Source organism: Somniosus microcephalus, chromosome 28, assembly GCF_052327205.1.
Source record: "Somniosus microcephalus isolate GS21.2 chromosome 28, FLI_Smic_1.0, whole genome shotgun sequence".
Classification (NCBI taxonomy): Eukaryota; Metazoa; Chordata; class Chondrichthyes; order Squaliformes; family Somniosidae; genus Somniosus; species Somniosus microcephalus.
This window is the reverse complement of record NC_141014.1, coordinates 41,325,401-41,344,520: the sequence shown is the minus strand read 5'-3', so window position 1 is coordinate 41,344,520 and position 19,120 is coordinate 41,325,401. Positions and strand designations below refer to the sequence as shown.

General features: G+C 50.6%; 1 protein-coding gene across 1 annotated transcript in view; it reads right to left on the bottom strand.

Annotated features, from left to right (window-relative positions):
• Positions 1 to 17,218: 17,218 nt before the first annotated feature.
• LOC147099658 (endoplasmic reticulum resident protein 27-like) overlaps positions 17,219 to 19,120 on the bottom strand; it is a 38,229-nt gene continuing 36,327 nt past the window's right edge. Inside the window, exon 7 of the mRNA XM_085969339.1 lies at positions 17,219 to 17,369. Coding sequence (XP_085825465.1) covers positions 17,328 to 17,369 — 42 coding nt within the window. The 3' untranslated portion in view covers positions 17,219 to 17,327. The remainder of the gene's footprint in view (positions 17,370 to 19,120) is intronic.

Here is a 19,120-nt window from a genome sequence, read left to right as displayed (position 1 = left end):
GCAGTTTAATTGCCTTTAATCCCTTCCCGCCTCTGGGAGTCGGGTTCTAGCACTTGTCGGCAATCCGACTCCTATGAAATTGACATGGAGGCGGGTTGGAGGCGGGATGGGGTCGGGACCCCCGGATCTCCGATTTTTATCGCCCGCACGCCTCTAACCCGACTCCAGGGGCTTAAGAAAATCCAGCCCTTTGTGTTTGCCTGGTGTGTAGATCAGTTAAAAGTCATACCTTTGCAGCTTCATCATGAGTCGTTGAATCCTTGGAGACATCTCATTCAGGTTTTTTTTTACGATGGCAACCAGTGGGCAGTGGTCTGTCTCAACTGTGAAGGTGGGAAGTCCATATATGTAGCCATGGAGCTTTTCTAGTCCAACTACCAAGCCTAGACATTCCTTTTCTATCTGTGCATATCGACACTCAGAATCAGTCATAGACCTGGAGGCATAGGCAACAGGCTTCCAATCTTCACCCTCTGCTTGTAGCAAGACCGCGCCTAGGCCATCTTTTGATGCATCCGTTGACACTTTGATTCTCTTCGTTGGGTCAAAGAAGGTGAGTACAGGTGTGGTTGTCAGCACTTTTTTGAGGTTCATCCACTCTTGTTCATGTCTTTCTGTCCATGCGAACTCATTTGTTTTATGTAGCAGGTCTCACAGACAGGCTGTCTTGGCTGACAAGTTAGGAATGAACTTTCCAATGAAGTTTATCATCCCCATGATGCGTAGCACTCCTTTTTTGTCAGTGGGTCGGGGCATTTTGAGTATGGCGTTTACTTTTTGCATATCTGGCTCTATTCCTTTACCAGATAGATTATCTCCTAGGAAAGTGACTTCCTGGACTCCAAACTGACACTTGGCTTTGTTGAGCTTCAGTCCCTTCCGGCGTATGCTCTGTAGCACTTTAGTCAGTCTCTCATTGTGTTCTTTCAGTGTGGAGCCCCAGATGATGATGTCATCAACATAGACCCGAACTCCTTCCAGACCTTCAATTATGTGTTCCATCGCTCTATGAAAGATTTCAGATGCAGATATTATTCCGAAAGGCATTCTGAGGAAACAATACCTGCCAAATGGTGTGTTGAAGGTACAGTATTTGGTGCTCTCTTCATCCAGTTTTGGTTGCCAAAATCCTTGTGAGGCATCGAGCTTTGTAAAGTATCTGGCACCTGACATTTCACTGGTGATTTCTTCTCGCTTGTGAATCTGGTAGTGTTCATGCTTTATGTTTGCATTTAAGTCCTTTGGATCCATGCATATTCTTAGATCATTGTTCTTTTTCTTTACACATACCATGGAGTTAACCCAGTCTGTTGGCTCTTCGACTTTCCTGATGACTCCTAGTGTGGTCATTCTGTCCAGTTCTTTCTTGAGCCGGTCACGCAGGGGTGCTGGAACTCTCCGTGGAGCATGTACCACTGGCTGAGCATCCTCCTTTAGCTGGATCTTGTAAGTGAATGGTAGAACTCCAAATCCTTTGAACACATCCTGGAAATTACTCACTACAGAATCCACTGATTCATCTGGTCTGCTTATGGCACAGTTTATACGGTAGACTCTCTTGACCAGTTCTAAGTCCTCACAAGCTTTGTCACCTAGTAGTGAATCAAGTCCTTCAGCCACAACAGAAAACATGAGATGATGCACTTTGTCTTTGACTGTCACTTTAAGTCTGCATACACCTAAGCTATCTATTTTCTGTCCATTATAGTTCTTCAGTAGTACTGACTTTTTCTGTATTTTGGGCTTTTCTTTCATATTTTTAATGTCACTCATACTGATTAAGTTTGCTTTTGCCCCAGTGTCTAGTTTCAATGTAACTAATGCTCCATTTACCTGCAGTGGCATCATCCATTTGTCCTCTTTTACTGCATTAACTTTATGTTCAGCATTGTCCATTCCTGAGGGCTGCACATTTTCTGTATCCTTTTTGATATTGTCACATGACACCATTCCTACAAAAAATGTCTCACTTAAATCAGTGTCCTCTTTTACTGCATTAACTTTATGTTCTTTCTTTGTTTTTACTTCTTTTGAAAAGCATTGTTTGGCAAAGTGATTCTTTCCATTACAGTTTTGCACATTTTCCCAAACGCTGGGCATTGACTTGACTGGTGCTGGTAACCACAGTGTTTACAATTGAAAGTTCCATCCTCCGATTGCTTTGCATTCCTGTTCTGCCCACGTTTCTTCCCCTTGCAGGACACAGCACCGTCACTCACTACAGTCGCACCATTATTAATTTCACTGAAAGTCTTTGCGTGCTGCTGAGCTAGCTCACTGGCATGGCATATTTTCACAGCATCCTCCAATGTTAGTTCGGTTTCTCTCAACAGACGTTCCCTGACCTTTTTATCATGAATACCAAACACAATCTGGTCATGAATCATGGATGATTTCAGTTCAGAGAAATTACATGTCTGTGCTTTCAGTTTCAGATCGGTCACAAAGCTATCAAAAGACTCATTTTGCTGCTGTGTCCGTGAACGGAACATGTTCCTCTCATAGGTCTCGTTCTTTTTGGGAGAACAATGTGTATCAAACTTCTTTAGCACGTCGTCCATTTTTCTCTGTCCTCCTTTTGATCAAATACAAACGTATTAAATACCCCTATCACCTGCGGGCCTGCAACCGTGAGCAGCAACGCTATTTTCCTTGTGTCTGGCTTCGTACCGAACCCGATGGCGGCAATGTAGAGTCCGAATTGTTGTTTGAAAGTCCGCCAATTGCAGTCGACATTCCCCATGAGTTTCAAACCCTCCGGTGGCTTCAAATTCTCCATGTCGCGTTTTGCAATATTCAGCAGATATTACCACTCCTGGTACCATGTTATGTTCATAAATAAATAGACATTTTTATTATGAACAGCTAGCTTGTGCTAGTCATTTATTCAGCCATGTTGACTTGTATACAGTAGCCATGTTGACTCTCGACCAGTGCCTCGTGTTAAACAAGACAACACATATAGATGTAGCCCACAAGTAAAACATACAGCTACACCTAGTGTACCATTCTAGAATGACATGTTACTGTATATCATTACAGTTCTGGACTCCCTGATCTTCGGGAACATCCTTCTAGCATCTAGTCTGTCTAGTCCTGTTAGAATTTTATAAGTTTCGATGAGATCCCCTCTCATTCTTCTAAACTCCAGCGAGTACAAGCCCAATCGACCCAATCTCTCCTCATACGTATCAGTCTGGTGAATCTTCACTGCACTCCTTCCATGGCAAGTACATCCTTCCTCAGATAAGGTGACCAAAACTGCACACAATACTCAAGATGTGGTCTCACCAAGGCCCTGAGTTTGGATGATCAGCCATGATCTCATTGAATGGCGGAGCAGGCTCGAGGGGCCGAATGGCCGACTCCTGCTCCTATCTTCTATGTTTCTACAATATCCCATCAGGTCACATCCTGTGCTGTGTAGTTTCTGAAGTATCTCAATTAGTAGAAAATTGTGATTGACCGTGTCAATAGGATGTAGATGGTGAGATGTAAATCCCAACCACTTATCAGAAAGAATTAGATGGTAGTATTTTTGTATAGTTTTATTTTGAGAAGCCAAAGCCTAAAGGACATCACCTGAGATTGAAAGGGGGGAGGAGAGAAGTTGAGGTAATTCAAGAAGTCCTGATTGTGGGTTCAAGTCCCCACTCCAGAGACATTGAGCACATAATCCAGGCTGACACTCCCAGTGCAGTACTGAGGGAGTGCTGCACTGTCAGAGGAGCTGTACTGAGGGAGTGCCGCACTGTTGGAGGGTCGGTACTGAGGGAGCGCTGCACTGTCGGAGGGGCAGTACTGAGGGAGCGCCTCACTGTCAGAGGGGCAGTACTGAGGGAGCGCCGCACTGTCATGGGGCAGTACTGAGGGAGCGCTGCACTGCTGGAGAGGCAGTACTGAGGGAGTGCTGCACTGTCGGAGGAGCAGTACTGAGGGAGCGCCGCACTGTCGGAGGGGCAGTACTGACAGAGTGCTGCATTGTCGGAGGGGCAGTATTGAGGGATCACTGCACTGTCGGAGGGGTAGTACTGATGGAGTACTGCACTGTCAGAGGGGCAGTACTGAGGGCGCGTCGCACTGTCAGAGGGGCAGTACTGAGGGAGCGCTGCACTGTCGGAGGGGCAGATCTGAGGGAGTGCTGCACTGTTGGAGGGGCAGTACTGAGGGAGTGCTACACTGTCGGAGGGGCAGTACTGAGAGAGCGCCGCACTGTCGGAGGGGCAGTACTGAGGGAGCACTGCACTGTCGGAGGGGCAGTACTGAGGGAGCGCCGCACTGTCGGAGTGGCAGTGCTGAGGGAGTGTTGCTCTGTCGGAGGGGCAGTACTGAGGGAGCGCTGCACTTTTGGAGGGGCAGTACTGAGGGAGCACCGCACTGTCAGAGGGGCAGTACTGAGGGAGCGCTGCACCGTCGGAGAGGCAGTGCTGAGGGAGTGCTGCACTGTCAGAGGGGCAGCACTGAGGGAATGCCGCACTGTCGGCTGGGCACTACCGAGGGAGTGCTGCACTGTCGGTGGGGCAGTATTGAGTGAGTGCTACACTGTCGGAGGGGCAGTACTGAGGGAGTGCTACACTGTTGGAGGGGCAGTACTGAGGGAGCGCCGCACTGTCAGAGGGGCAGTACTGAGGGAGCGCCGCACTGTCGGAGGGGCAGTACTGAGAGAGCTCCGCACTGTCGGAGCGGCAGTACTGAGGGAGCGCTGCACTGTCGGAGGAGCAGTACTGAGGGAGCGCTGCACTGTCGGAGGGGCAGTACTGAGGGAGGGCCACACTGTCGGAGGGGCAGTAATGAGGGAGGGCCGCACTATCGGAGGGGCAGTACTGAGGGAGTGCTGCTCTGTCAGAGGGGCAGTACTGAGGGAGCGCTGCACTTTTGGAGGGGCAGTACTGAGAGAGCGCCACACTGTTGGAGGTGCAGTACTGAGGGAGGTCCGCACTGTCGGAGGGGCAGTACTGAGGGAGTGCTGCTCTGTCGGAGGGGCAGTACTGAGGGAGCGCTGCACCATCAGAGAGGCAGTACTGAGGGAGTGCTGCACTGTTGGAGGGGCAGTACTGAAGCAGTGCTGCGCTGTCGGAGGGGCAGTACTGAGGGAGCACTGCACTGTCAGAGGGGCAGTACTAAGGGAGCACTGCACTGTCGGAGGGGCAGTACTGAGGGAGCACCGTACTGTCGGAGGGGCAGTACTGAGGGAGCGCTGCACCGTCGGAGAGGCAGTACTGAGGGAGTGCTGCACTGTCGGAGGGGCAGTGCTGAGGGAGTGCTGCGCTGTCGGAGGGGCAGTACTGAGGGAGCGCCGCACTGTCGGAGGGGCAGTACTGACGGAGTGCTGCACTGTCGGAGGGGCAGTACTGAGAGAGCGCCACACTGTCGGCGGGGCCCTACCGAGGGAGCGCTGCACTATCAGTGGGGCAGTATTGAGGGAGTGCTACACTGTCGGAGGGGCAGTACTGAGGGAGTGCTACCCTGTCGGAGGGGCAGTACTGAGGGAGCGCCGCACTGTCGGAGGGGCAGTACTGAGAGAGCGCTACACTGTCGGAGGGGCAGTACTGAGGGAGCGCTGCACTGTCGGAGGGGCAGTACTGAGTGAGGGCCGCACTGTCGGAGGGGCAGTACTGAGGGAGGACCGCACTGTCGGAGGGGCAGTACTGAGGGAGCACTGCACTGTCAGAGGGCCAGTATGAAGGAACGCTGCACTGTCGGAGGGGCAGTACTGAGGGAGCGCTGCAATGTCGGAGGGGCAGTACTGAGGGAGTGCTACCCTGTCGGAGGGGCAGTACTGAGGGAGCGCCGCACTGTCGGAGGGGCAGTACTGAGGGAGCGCCGTACTGTCGGAGGGGCAGTACTGAGAGAGCGCTGCACTGTCGGAGGGGCAGTACTGAGGGAGGGCCGCACTGTCGGATGGGCAGTACTGAGGGAGGACCGCACTGTCGGAGGGGCAGTACTGAGGGAGCACTGCACTGTCAGAGGGGCAGTACTAATGGAGTGCTGCACTGTCGGAGGTGCAGTACTGAGGGAGCGCCGCACTGTCGGAGGGGCAGTACTAAGGGAGCGCCACACTGTCGGAGGGGCAGTACTGAGGGAGCGCTGCACTGTCGGAGGGGCAGTACTGAGCGAGTGCTGCACTGTCGGAGGGGCAGTACTGAGGGAGCACCGCACTGTCAGAGAGGCAGTACTGAGGGAGCGCCGCACTGTCGGAGGGGCAGTACTGAGGGTGCACTGCACTGTCAGAGGGGCAGTACTGAGGGAGCGCTGCACTGTCGGAGATGCCATCATACAGATAAGACGTTAAACCAATGTCCCAACTGTTCTTTCAGGTGGCACTATTTTGAAGAAGAGTATTGGGAGAGTTATCCCCGATGTCCTGGGGCCAATATTTATCCCTCAACCAACATCATAAAAAAACAGATTATCTCTTCATTTATCAGATTGCTGTTTGCGGGAGCTTGCTGTGCGCAAATTGGCTGCCGCGTTTCCCACAATACAACAGTGACTCCCACTTCAAAAGTACTTAATTGGCTGTAAAGTGCTTTGGGACGTCCTGAGGTTGTGAATGGCGCTGTATGTAAATGCAAATCTTTCTTTCTTTCGTACAGTGTAAGAGGAAGGGGAGACTTAGGGAGGTGAGACCGTCCCCAGTTTTGAGGTGCTGATAAAGGCTGAGTTAGAGTAGCAGAGGGTGAGGGTGAGTCCTGATTTCAAGGCATTGAGGATATAGGGAGGTGGAAGAAAGGGCAGAACAAGGTGTTTGGAGCTTGCGAGCATTAACTGGTTGGAAATGTTAAAAACTTCAGTTTGAATCCATGAAGCATTCAACCCTTCAGGCAATAAGGCTGAAAGACTTGCACGTAACCCTGATATTTTACAGTGCGCTGGAGTGGAACTATAGACCTCAGATGAAACCTAATGCTGCATAAAAAACTACTGTCAGCAAGATTAGTGCATGAAAGCCCAGCAGGTTCACCTGACATTGTTATTTTAGTGGGAGTGTTAACCCATTAAAGACAACTGGCTTAACACCTTTGTTTAAGTAGCAGGAGGGGTGGACAAGGCCGTTGGATGTTCACTCACTAATATTTGCCAGGCCTTTGTACCCAGAACATCACGAGGTACCAGAGTGAGCCAGGGTCGGAACTGTTAGCCCAGAATTCCAAGCCGTTCCGGTCAGATCGAATAGGAACCTCAGGACAGGATTAACTGCCCACTTTCCACATCCATAGCCATCAGCACGTGGAAACATCAGGAGCAAACTGGCGCCCGTTCTCTCCGCGGATCCCAATGCCTGGCGCCGCAGTCACATCGTTGGAACATGGAGCAGTCTCGGATTGCAGACAGGGTCTTATACGCCCTGCAACGACCCGGCGATCTCAACCAAAATGACATTTCTGTGACCCCCATCCCGCTCCCTTCCTTCCCCCAGTCACCCCTTGTTGCTCCTTCTCCCCCTCTCCAGATGTCCCAGGGTGCTTCACAGGAGTGTTATCAAACCAAAGAGTGGTGAGAATGTGGAACTCGGGGAGTGGTTGAGGCGAATAGTATCGATGCATTTAAGGGGCGGTTAGATAAGCACATGAGGGAGAAGGAAACACAGGGTTATGCTGATAGAGTGAGATGAGGAAAGACGGGAGGAGGCTCGAGTGGAGCATTAACGCCGGCATGGACTGGTTGGGCCGAATGGCCTGTTTCTGTGCCGTATATCCTGTGAAATCCTATGTGTGTGAATTCTATATGTGGGAGTTAGGAAGAATGCCCATTATATCAGTGCGTCAGTATTAGAGAGAACGCACATGATGTGCACATGTTATAGATCAGAATATGGTCTTGTTTGCTATTGAAAGTTTAATGTGGATGAGATGCAGTTAGGGGATTTATATAAAGAGTATTTCAGATTGTTTTCTACATTGGAGAAGGCAGAATCCTAAAGGAAGTGTTTAATGACGGTGTGAGGGGGCTCAGTGTTGAAGTACTGGCCATGATATCGAGTGCTACAGAGGGACTGTTTCTTAAAAAGAACAGGTATATTGTCACTGTACAGGGTCAAAGGCACTTTGAGTAAATCACCCATTAGAAATACTATTGATGCCTGACAAGATCTTGGGCGAAGGGTTGGCCTGGTTTCTCACTGAAGCAGGTTGAAGGTTCCACTCTGGGTCTCAGCGGAGTTATTGCTTGCTTGGGGGGCAGCAGGAAGTCTCAGCACCCTTGGAGCAGCCCAGGACACCACCTCCAATCCCTGGTGGAAAGTGGACATTGCATGAGACCACAATTGGGCTCGGTTACAACACCCCGCCACAGTGAGGAGCCCCCCAAACTAAAGAGAGACTCACATTTCTCCAGCACCTTTCACAACCTCAGGACGTCCCAAAGCGCTTCACAGCCAATGAAGTACTTTGTTGAAGTGCAGTCACTGTTGTAATGTAGGAAACACGGCAGCCAGTTGTAATATACACCAGTCTGTGCACAGCAAGCTCCCACAAACAGTAACATGATGAATGCCCAGGTAATTTGTTTCAGTGATGTTGGTTGAGGGATAAATATTGGCCCCAGGACACTGAGGAGAACTCCCCTGCTCTTCTTCAAATAGTGGCCCTGGGATCTTTTACATCCACCTGAGAGAGCAAACGGGGCCTTGGTTTAACGTCTCATCTGAAAGATGGCACCTCCGACAGTGCGGCGCTCCCTCAGTACTGTCCTTCCAACAGTGCAGCTCTCACTCAGTACTGCCCCTCCGACAATGTGGCGCTCCCTCAGTACTGCCCCTCCGACAGTGCAGCACTCCCTCAGTACTGCCCCTCTGACAGTGCAGCTCTCACTCAGTACTGCCCTCCCGACAGTGCAGCACTCCCTCAGTACTGTCCTTCCAACAGTGCAGCTCTCACTCAGTACTGCCCCTCCGACAGTGCGGCGCTCCCTCAGTACTGCCCTCCCGACAGTGCAGCACTCCCTCAGTACTGCCCCTCCGACAGTGCGGCGCTCCCTCAGTACTGCCCCTCCGACAGTGCAGCGCTCCCTCAGTACTGCCCCTCCGACAGTGCAGTGGAGCGCCCTCAGTACTGCCCCTCCGACAGTGCGGCGCTCCCTCAGTACTGCACTGGAGGATCAGCATAGATCGTAGTGCTCTGGTCTCTGGAGTGAGACTTGAACCCAGAACCTTCTGACTCAGAGGTAGGAGTGCTACCCACTGAGCCACGGCTGACACTGGACTAGCGCTCGCAGTCTGAACCCATGCACGGAGCATGGACACTTGGATGAGGTAATGGGCAGTGGCCATAACCTCTGGACCTGAGCCATAGCAGGGGCCAAGTATCAAGTCCATACATGATACGGATGAGAAGGTTTTTTGAGTACCCAATTCAGATTGTTTCATATGATATTTATATATATAAAAATCACTAATCATATAGTGCTACGCTCACACGCTAATTAATTGCTTCAAAGGCTCGAAGGTGCTTTGAAGCCCAGCTTCCTTTCCTGAGGCCATCACCTGGTTGGAACTTTACGGTCTGCGATGGATGAGGATTAAACAGAGAAACCTGGAACTTTAGTGGAAGGGAAATTGCAGCATTTCATTTGATTGTTGTATTATTAGAAACAGCTTCCAATCGAACACGCACTGCTCGTACAGTGTTTATATAACTGGAGAAATTAGCTTGCATCACATTCCTGAAATTGATACTAAATTCTAATGTAAATGTTTGACATAGCCAACACTGCCATTCATTAAACTAGCATTCGAATACAGTATTCCCGCAATGGGTGGTTTGCACAGAGCTGTATATCTGAATGTAGCTTTTAAGAACATAAGAAATAGGAGCAGGAGTTTGGCCCCTCGAGCCTGCTCCGCCATTCAATGAGATCATGGCTGATCTTCTACCTCATCTCCACGTTCCTGAACTATCCCCAAATCCCTTGATTCCCCTAGTGTCCAAAGATCCATCGAATCTGTCCCAGTCATGCACTCTGCACATCACCAGTCATGACCCCACTCTCTCGCTCATCTGGAGTGCTTTGGCCAACATGGGGTCATGGATTGACTGGCAAGAGGCTCACTCTGCAAGGCAGGGCGGGTCCACACAATGTTTCTTTCCCTCTTCCCACCATTCAACTGACCATTCGTCATGAGTGAGTGCAGACAGGGAAGATATTCGACTGCAGAGAGCATCAGAACCGAGCCGGGGTGTTGTCCTACATCAAAACGTACGCGGTTCCCAGCAGAGGTCGTTAGATAGTGGTCCTGCTTGCGAGACTACTGTCTGATACTTCTCCATAGCCCAGAGGCACCGAGACCCATTCTAGCTGCTTAGAGACTGCGATCCTCCTGGTCTGTGGGGCTCATTGTGGGGTTGCATGTACCCACTGTGCCATCAGCCAGTCCCGCTGATTGGCTGTGTCTAGGAGGAGTGCGACCTCCAACTGACGCTGCGCTCAATGGCATTGAGAAATGATAATAATCACAGGAAGGCTCGACGATTGTTCATCGAGAATCACTGGGGATTTCAAACAAAATTGTTCTCGAGAGGTGGGTGACGCTGGCAAGGTTACATTTATTGCTCTTCCTTACTTGCCCTGTGATACGCTTATCAATTACTCCATAAAAGACGATGAATCAGGAAGGTGATGAAAAGGCTTTTATTAACTAGAGAACAGAGCATGCCTCTCGTGGGTGGCTGGTTCCAAGAAGGAAGTGAGTTGGTGAAACCCCCACCTTTATACCTGGTCATGTGGGCGGCGTCAGCTGAGGCATGCCTCTGGTACACAGCGCCACCCAGAGGTAACAATATACAATAACAGTGGTTTACCACACACTGACAACTGAATGGATGACTAGGCCACCTCAGTGGGCAATGGGTCAGCCGTAGCATGGCACAGGCTGAGTACAGGGGGTGCAGGAGGGGTGAGTTCGAGTGGGTGGGGGCAAGGGGGAGGGGGAGGACATTAATAAACCACTTGGGGGTTTATGACCATCATCCACCTTCATACTCACTGTAAAGACTTGCATTTCTATAGCGCCTTTCACGACCACCGGACGTCCCAAAGCGCTTTACAGCCAATGAAGTACTTTTGAAGTGTAGTCACTGTTGTAATGTAGGAAATTTAATAATGCAGGTGATTTATTGAATTATGGTCATTCTGCAGCCAGAATATAATAAACTTGGAAAGTACATTCAGTTATGTAACATCAATCTTATATTATCAACGGGTCAGGGACTGTGATGGATAATTTCACTCAGAGTTAGAACATTTTTCAACCTATTGCCACCTGCCTGTCTCATTAATGCTTTCGTCCACTTTTCAAGAATGTCCATCCCATGAGCAGCCAAGCCAGGAACCAGAGCCCAGCGCACAGACAGAAGGCAATGCTCACCTAATCTTAGTTTGTACCTCCCCTTCCTGTAGATCTGTCACAGAAACAGCGGGGAGGGGGGGTGCAGAGGAGCAGGAAGACAATGATGAGGCACCACTCCTTGAGGACTATAAACATAAGAAATAGGAGCAGGAGTCGGCCATTTGGCCCCTCGAGCCTGCTCCGCCATTCAATAAGATCATGGCTGATCTTCTACCTCATCTCCACTTTCCTGCACTATCCCCATATCCCATGATTCTCTTAATATCCAAAAATCTATCAATCTCTGTCTTGAATATACTCAACGACTGAGCCTCCACAGCCCTCTGGGGTAGAGAATTCCACAGATTCACCACCCTCTGAGTGAAGAAATTTCTCCTCATCTCAGTCCTAAATGGCCGACCTCTTATTCTGAGACTATGACCCCTGGTTCTAGACTCCCCAGCCAGGGGACACATCCTCCCTGCATCTACCCTGTCAATCCCTGTAAGAATTTTGCATGTTTCAATGAGATCACCTCTCATTCTTCTAAACTCTAGAGAATATAGGCCAAGTCTACTCAATCTCTCCTCATAGGACAATCCCCCCATCCCAGGAACCAGTCTGGTGAACCTTCGTTGCACTTCCTGATGAGGAATATGAGGAGATTGATGAGGAAGAGAGAGCTGAAGGAGATTAATTAATGAAGGAGTTCCCGCAGAGACCTCCTGGCCTGGATTTCTCTCCCCCAAACCCCCTCAAACCCTCCGCCTACTCACTTGCTTCTTCACTCCCTTCACTTCTTCAGCTCAGATACTTTCTCCCAGGGGGAGTGGGATAGTGTTAGTGGGAATGTGGCACCGGGTCGTTCACACAGCACGAGGGAGCCGGAGGAGTGGCAGAGATTGTGGCCGTTCCCAGCGGAGGCCGAGGAGAAGGCTGCCCCGAGAGTCGTGGGATTGACAACTCAGGGCTATGCGCCTGAAAGGAAGGGTCCTCAAGGAACATGGTACCTACGAGCAAGCTCTGAGGTGAGTCTCCGAGGAGGTGCGGCAACAGATGAGATTGACTCTCAAGTCTACAACATTCAATTGTGGCAAAATCAGGAACATTTTTCCTCTGTTGCAGGATCAATGGAAAAGCTTCACTGCAATCATGGCAGCACGGTGGCATAGTGGTTAGCACTGTTGCCTCACAGCACCAGGGACCCGGGTTCGAATCCGGCCTCGGGTGACTGTCTGTGTGGAGTTTGCACATTCTCCCCGTGTTTGCGTGGGTTTCCTCCGGGTGCTCCGGTTTCCTCCCACAGTCCAAAAGATGTGCGGGTTAGGTTGATTGGCTATGATAAATTGACCCTTAGTGTTAGGGGGATTAAATACGTGGGGTTACGGGGATAGGGTGGGATATGTGTTGGTGTAGGGGTTACGGGGATCGGGTGGGATATGTGTCGGTGCAGGCTCGATGGGCCGAAATGGCCTCTATCTGCACTGTGGGGTTTCTGTGATTCTGTGATTCTGTGAATCCACAGCAGATCCCCATCTCCAAGGCAGAAGTCAGGAGGGTGATGGAATAGTCTCCACTTGCCTGGATGAGTGCAGCTCCAATAACACTCAAGAAGCTCAACACCATCCAGGACAAAGCAGCCCACTTGATCGGCACCCCATCCACCACCTTAAACATTCACTCCCTCCGCCACTGGTGCACCGTGGCTGCAGTGTGGACCATCTACAAGATGCACTGCAGCAACTCGCCAAGGCTTCTTCAGCAGCACCTCCCAAACCCACGACCTCTTCCACCTAGAAGGACAAGGACAGCAGGTGCATGGGAACACCACCACCTCCAAGTTCCCCTCCAAGTCTCACACCATCCTGACTTGGAAATATATCACCGATCCTTCATCGTCGCTGGGTCAAAATCCTGGAACTCCCTCCCTAACAGCGCTGTGGGAGCACCTTCACCACACGGACTGCAGCGGTTCAAGAAGGCGGCTCACCACCACCTTCTCAAGGGCAACTCGGGATGCTTGCCAGCGACGCCCACATCCCAGGAACGAATTTTTAAAAAGGATGCTCTGGTGGAAACCGGTCCCTCTCAGGTGGACGTAAAAGGTCCCACTGCACTATTGGAAGAAGAGCGGGGGAGTTCTCCCCAGTGTCCAGTGCTGGTCAATGTTTATCTCTTACCCAACACTGCCAAATAAGATGAACTGGTCATTAATCTCATTGCTGTTTGTGAGAGCTTGCTGTGCGCAAATTGGCTGCCACGTTTCCCTACATTACAACAGTGACTACACTTCAAAAATACTTTGTGTAAAGCGCTTTGGGATGACCTGAGATCGTGAAAGGTGCTATAGAAATGCAAGATCTTTCTTTCTATAAATGAAGAGCTACTGATCTCAAACAAGCATCGGCGAGGGGGAGAAGGAGGTTGAGGGCCTGGGTGAGGGTGAGGGGCTGGTGTGGGTGAGGGGCTGGTGAGGGCGAGGGGCTGGTGAGGGCGAGGGGCTGGTGAGGGCGAGGGCTGGGTGAGGGCGAGGGGCTGGTGAGGGCGAGGGGCTGGTGAGGGCGAGGGCTGGGTGAGGGCGAGGGGCTGGTGAGGGCGAGGGGCTGGTGAGGGCGGGGGCTGGTGAGGGCGAGGGGCTGGTGAGGGCGAGGGCTGGGTGAGGGCGAGGGGCTGGTGAGGGCGAGGGGCTGGTGAGGGCGAGGGCTGGGTGAGGGCGAGGGGCTGGTGAGGGCGAGGGGCTGGTGAGGGCGAGGGCTGGGTGAGGGCGAGGGGCTGGTGAGGGCGAGGGGCTGGTGAGGGCGAGGGCTGGGTGAGGGTGAGAAGGGAGGGGGGCTGAGCGGATGAGTCACAATCGCTTAAGCACCTGTGACGAATGTGGTCGGAGTGCGTGGACACAGGTCCCGGACTCGGTGTGGCCCTGGAGTTTGGGGAGTGGGTTTTGGTGTGAGGCGGGGTGTGGGGGGTGGGGTGTGGGATGGGCTCCTAAAAGGAGGGAGTCAAAAGAAAAATAATTAAGAAAAATGGTGGAAAAGAGAGCTGGTGATTTAGGGGTTTGATGGTTAACAATCCACGGAAAGAGTGGAAAATGTACAAAGCAATCCTGAGCCCAGGCTTCCATCTGGGATCGGCATGGAGTCAGAACACAGGCTGGAAAAACTCTGTAAAATGGAACAATTTACGGTTGGACGTGCCCCTGTCTCCACTTAAGGCACAAAACAGTCCCATTAATTGGCTGGTTTAAGACTCTCTACAAAGTTAATTCATCTTTAGTGCAAGTGGAATTTTCCAAATAATAAATCTGGTTTGTATCAGGATCCCACCGTTCCGCTGGTATTAATTGCTCCAGAAAGTATTATCGGACCACGGGCGCCGTGAAGGGGGCACGTGTAGGAGAGGCAGCCCTCCACAGCGCTCAGCCCGTTATTCATTCCCAGCAAAATAAACCTTCCTCAGGAGCAAAGAGTGAGGTTTTTACAGGACCTTCACCCACACCTCCTGCCGCCTAACTTTCTCCGTTCGATCCCTGAAGGTGCAGGCACTTGGGGTCTGGGTCTATCACTGCTCCCTTCTTCCAGATCCTCACCCAAGTGGACCGTCCCCAGGGCTCACTGGACAGTGATCAGGAGCAAAACCCTGGCTGATTCCCCTCTCTCTAACCCAGGAATCACTGGACAGTGATCAGGAGCAAAACCCTGGCTGATTCCCCTCTCTCTAACCCAGGGGTCACTGGACAGTGATCAGGAGCAAAACCCTGGCTGATTTCCCCTCTCTCTAACCCAGGGGCCACTGGGCAGTGATCAGCAGCAGGGACCCTGGCTGATTTCCCCTCTCTCTAACCCAGGGGCCACTGGGCAGTGATCAGGAGCAAAACCCTGGCTGATTCCCCTCTCTCTAACCCAGGGGTCACTGGACAGTGATCAGGAGCAGGGACCCTGGCTGATTTCCCCTCTCTCTAACCCAGGGGCCACTGGGCAGTGATCAGCAGCAGGGACCCTGGCTGATTTCCCCTCTCTCTAACCCAGGGGCCACTGGGCAGTGATCAGCAGCAGGGACCCTGGCTGATTTCCCCTCTCTCTAACCCAGGGGTCACCGGACAGTGATCAGGAGCAGGAACCCTGGCTGATTCCCCTCTCTCTAACCCATGGGTCACTGGGCAGTGATCAGGAGCAGGGACCCTGGCTGATTCATCTCTCTCTAACCCAGGGATCACTGGACAGTGATCAGGAGCAGGGACCCTGGCTGATTCCCCTCTCTCTAACCCAGGGCTCACTGGACAGTGATCAGGAGCAGGAACCCTGGCTGATTTCCCCTCTCTCTAACCCAGGGGGGTCACTGGACAGTGATCAGGAGCAGGGACCCTGGCTGATTCATCTCTCTCTAACCCAGGGCTCACTGGACAGTGATCAGGAGCAAAACCCTGGCTGATTCCCCTCTCTCTAACCCAGGGGTCACTGGACAGTGATCAGGAGCAGGGACCCTGGCTGATTCCCCCTCTCTCTAACCCAGGGGTCACTGGGCAGTGATCAGGAGCAGGGACCCTGGCTGATTCATCTCTCTCTAACCCAGGGGTCACTGGACAGTGATCAGGAGCAAAACCCTGGCTGATTCCCCTCGCTCTAACCCAGGGGTCACTGGGCAGTGATCAGGAGCAGGAACCCTGGCTGATTTCTGCTGTTTTCTTCGTGTGGTCATTAAGATCATTTTGTCAGTGGTTGGGGGGCAGGTTCCACCCTGGGGCTGATATTACACCATACGAAAGGTGTGTGGGAGATCAGGTCATGAATCGCAAAGCACCGTATCCTCCTGATCTTGTTTTTGATCACATTCAAAGGTAGGAGAGGACAGTCAACAATTTTTCTCTGAATTGGCCGAGGTTTTATATCTTTATTTTTGCAACCCCAGGTGGGTGATGGTGGGTATGGGGTGATGGGATCACGATTCACCACGGGAAGGTTTCAATGACCAGCTAATATTTTCATCTCCATCATGTTGCCATATAAAACACTCCCAGGACAGGTACAGCACGGGTTAGATACAGAGTAAAGCTCCCTCTACACTGTTCCATCAAACACTCCCAGGGCAGGTACAGCACGGGTTAGATACAGAGTAAAGCTCCCTCTACACTGTCCCATCAAACACTCCCAGGGCAGGTACAGCACGAGTTAGATACAGAGTAAAGCTCCCTCTACATTGTTCCATCAAACACTCCCAGGGCAGGTACAGCACGGGTTAGATACAGAGTAAAGCTCCCTCTACACTGTCCCATCAAACACTCCCAGGGCAGGCACAGCACGGGTTAGATACAGAGTAAAGCTCTCTCTACACTGTCCCATCAAACACTCCCAGGGCAGGTACAGCACGGGTTAGATACAGAGTAAAGCTTCCTCTACACTGTCCCATCAAACACTCCCAGGGCAGGTACAGCACGAGTTAGATACAGAGTAAATCTCCCTCTACACTGTCCCATCAAACACTCCCAGGGCAGGTACAGCACGGGTTAGATACAGAGTAAATCTCCCTCTACACTGTCCCATCAAACACTCCCAGGGCAGGTACAGCACGGGTTAGATACAGAGTAAAGCTCCCTCTACACTGTCCCATCAAACACTCCCAGGGCAGGTACAGCACGGGTTAGATACAGAGTAAAGCTCCCTCTACACTGTCCCATCAAACATTCCCAGGGCAGGTACAGCATGGGGTTAGATACAGAGTAAAGCTCCCTCTACACTGTCCCATCAAACACTCCCAGGGCAGGTACAGCAGGGGTTAGATACAGAGTAATGATAAGATTGTTGGAAATACACAGCAGGGCAGTCAGCACCTGAAAGAGAGAAGACAGGTTAATATTTTAGTGCTGACCCTGCAGTCAGTACAGGTTCATTAACCAATCCATTCACAGTGATTCTGGAAGCTTTATTTGAGGCTATTTGCAGTGACGCGGGATTGCTGAGTGTGAGGTAAGAAAACGCAAACAAGTGAAGGAAATTCCCTTTCTGATGGTTCACAACTCTTCAGATGTTGGTTTCTGAGGTTTTTCAGTGCGCTGGAAAAGAGAAAGAGATGATTCAGTCGCTGTAATGCTTTAAATCCTCTCTCTCTCTCTCTCCCCCACTCTCTATCTCTCTGTCTCTCTCTCTCACTCTCTCACTCCCACCCCTCGCTCTCTCGCTCTATCAATTCAATTCAATTCAAATTGCTTTATTGGCATGACAAGGTACATCTTATGTTGCCAAAGCACCGAAAAAACATTTATGGCTGAACACATAAACGCAGATCTATCCATACAGTGTATAAACAGGTATATCCCTGTGTGTATAAATATACACTCATATAACATGTATATACTCTTTTCTTAGATTTAATGGTTGTCCCTCTGCTTATGGCAAGCTGTAACATAGTGTGCCGCTAAGGTTACGTAATTTCTCTGTTCCCCTAATAGGTATGGGAGTTTTTGGTTGTCATTCAAATTTTTGAATTCAGGGCATATTTTTATGAATTTTGGGTAGAAATTCCCCCTTATGCCCTGATATTTTCCACAAGCTGTGAGGAAGTGCATCTCTGTCTCCACCACTCCCTGACTGCAGTGAGAGCATATCCTGTCCTCTCTTGGCAGCCAGGTCTGTCTGTGTCTGCCTTTTTCGATGGCCAGGCTATGTTCACTAAGTCTGTACATTGTCAAGGTTTTTCTCAGTTTGCTATCCTTTATCATGGTCAGGTAATCAGCCATGTTGTATTGTCTGTTTAGGGCCAAGTAGCAATTGAGTTTGTTTTGGGTTTTTGTTGTTTCTGCCCAATATGTCAGATATTTTTCCTTTTGCTTAATGACGATTGTGTTGGGTCGAGTTCTCTGTGCTACGATGTCACTGTCCTGGGGCTGGTTATTATTAGTAGTGTTAGCAGTTACATCACTGAGTCCCAGGACTAGTTGACTGAGGGGACTCTTCTATCTCTCACTCTCCCCCTCTCTCTCTCTCTCCCTCTCTCTCTCTCACTCCCCTCTCTCTCTCTCTCCACCACTATCTCTCTGTCTCTCCCACTCTTTCTCACTCACTCTCTCCTCTCTCACTCTCTCCTCTCTCTCTCTCTCTCACTCTCTCTCTCACTCTCTCTCTCCCCCTCTCTCTCTCCCACTCTCTATCTCTCTCTCTCACTCTCTCCTCTCTCACTCTCTCCTCTCTCTCTCCCACCCTCTCTCTCTCTCACTCTCTCTCTCCGCCTCTCTCTCTCTCCCAACTCAATTCAATTCAATTCAATTCAAATCGCTTTATTAGCATGACAAGTTACATCTTATGTTGCCAAAGCATCGGAAAACATTCATGTTTGTTCACAAAAATACAGATCTATCCCTGAGTGTATAAATATATACTTTCATATAATTTATATATACTCTTTTCTTATATTTACTGGTTGTCCCTCTGTTTATGGCAAGCTGTAGCATAGTGTGCCGCTAGTGTTATGCAATTTCTCTCTTCCCCTAGTAGGTATGGGAGTTTTTGGTCGTCATTCAAATTTCTGAATTCCGGGCATATTTTTGTGAATTTTGGGTAGAAATTCTCCCTTATGCCCTGATATTTTCTACAAGCTGTGAGGAAGTGCATCTCTGTCTCCACCACTCCCTGACTGCAGTGAGAGCATATCCTGTCCTCTCTTGGTAGCCGGGCCTGTCTGTGTCTACCTTTTTCGATCGCCAGGTTATGTTCACTAAGTCTGTACATTGTCAAAGTTTTTCTCAGTTTGCTATCCTTTACCATGGTCAGGTAATCAGCCATGTTGTATTGTCTGTTTAGGGCCAAG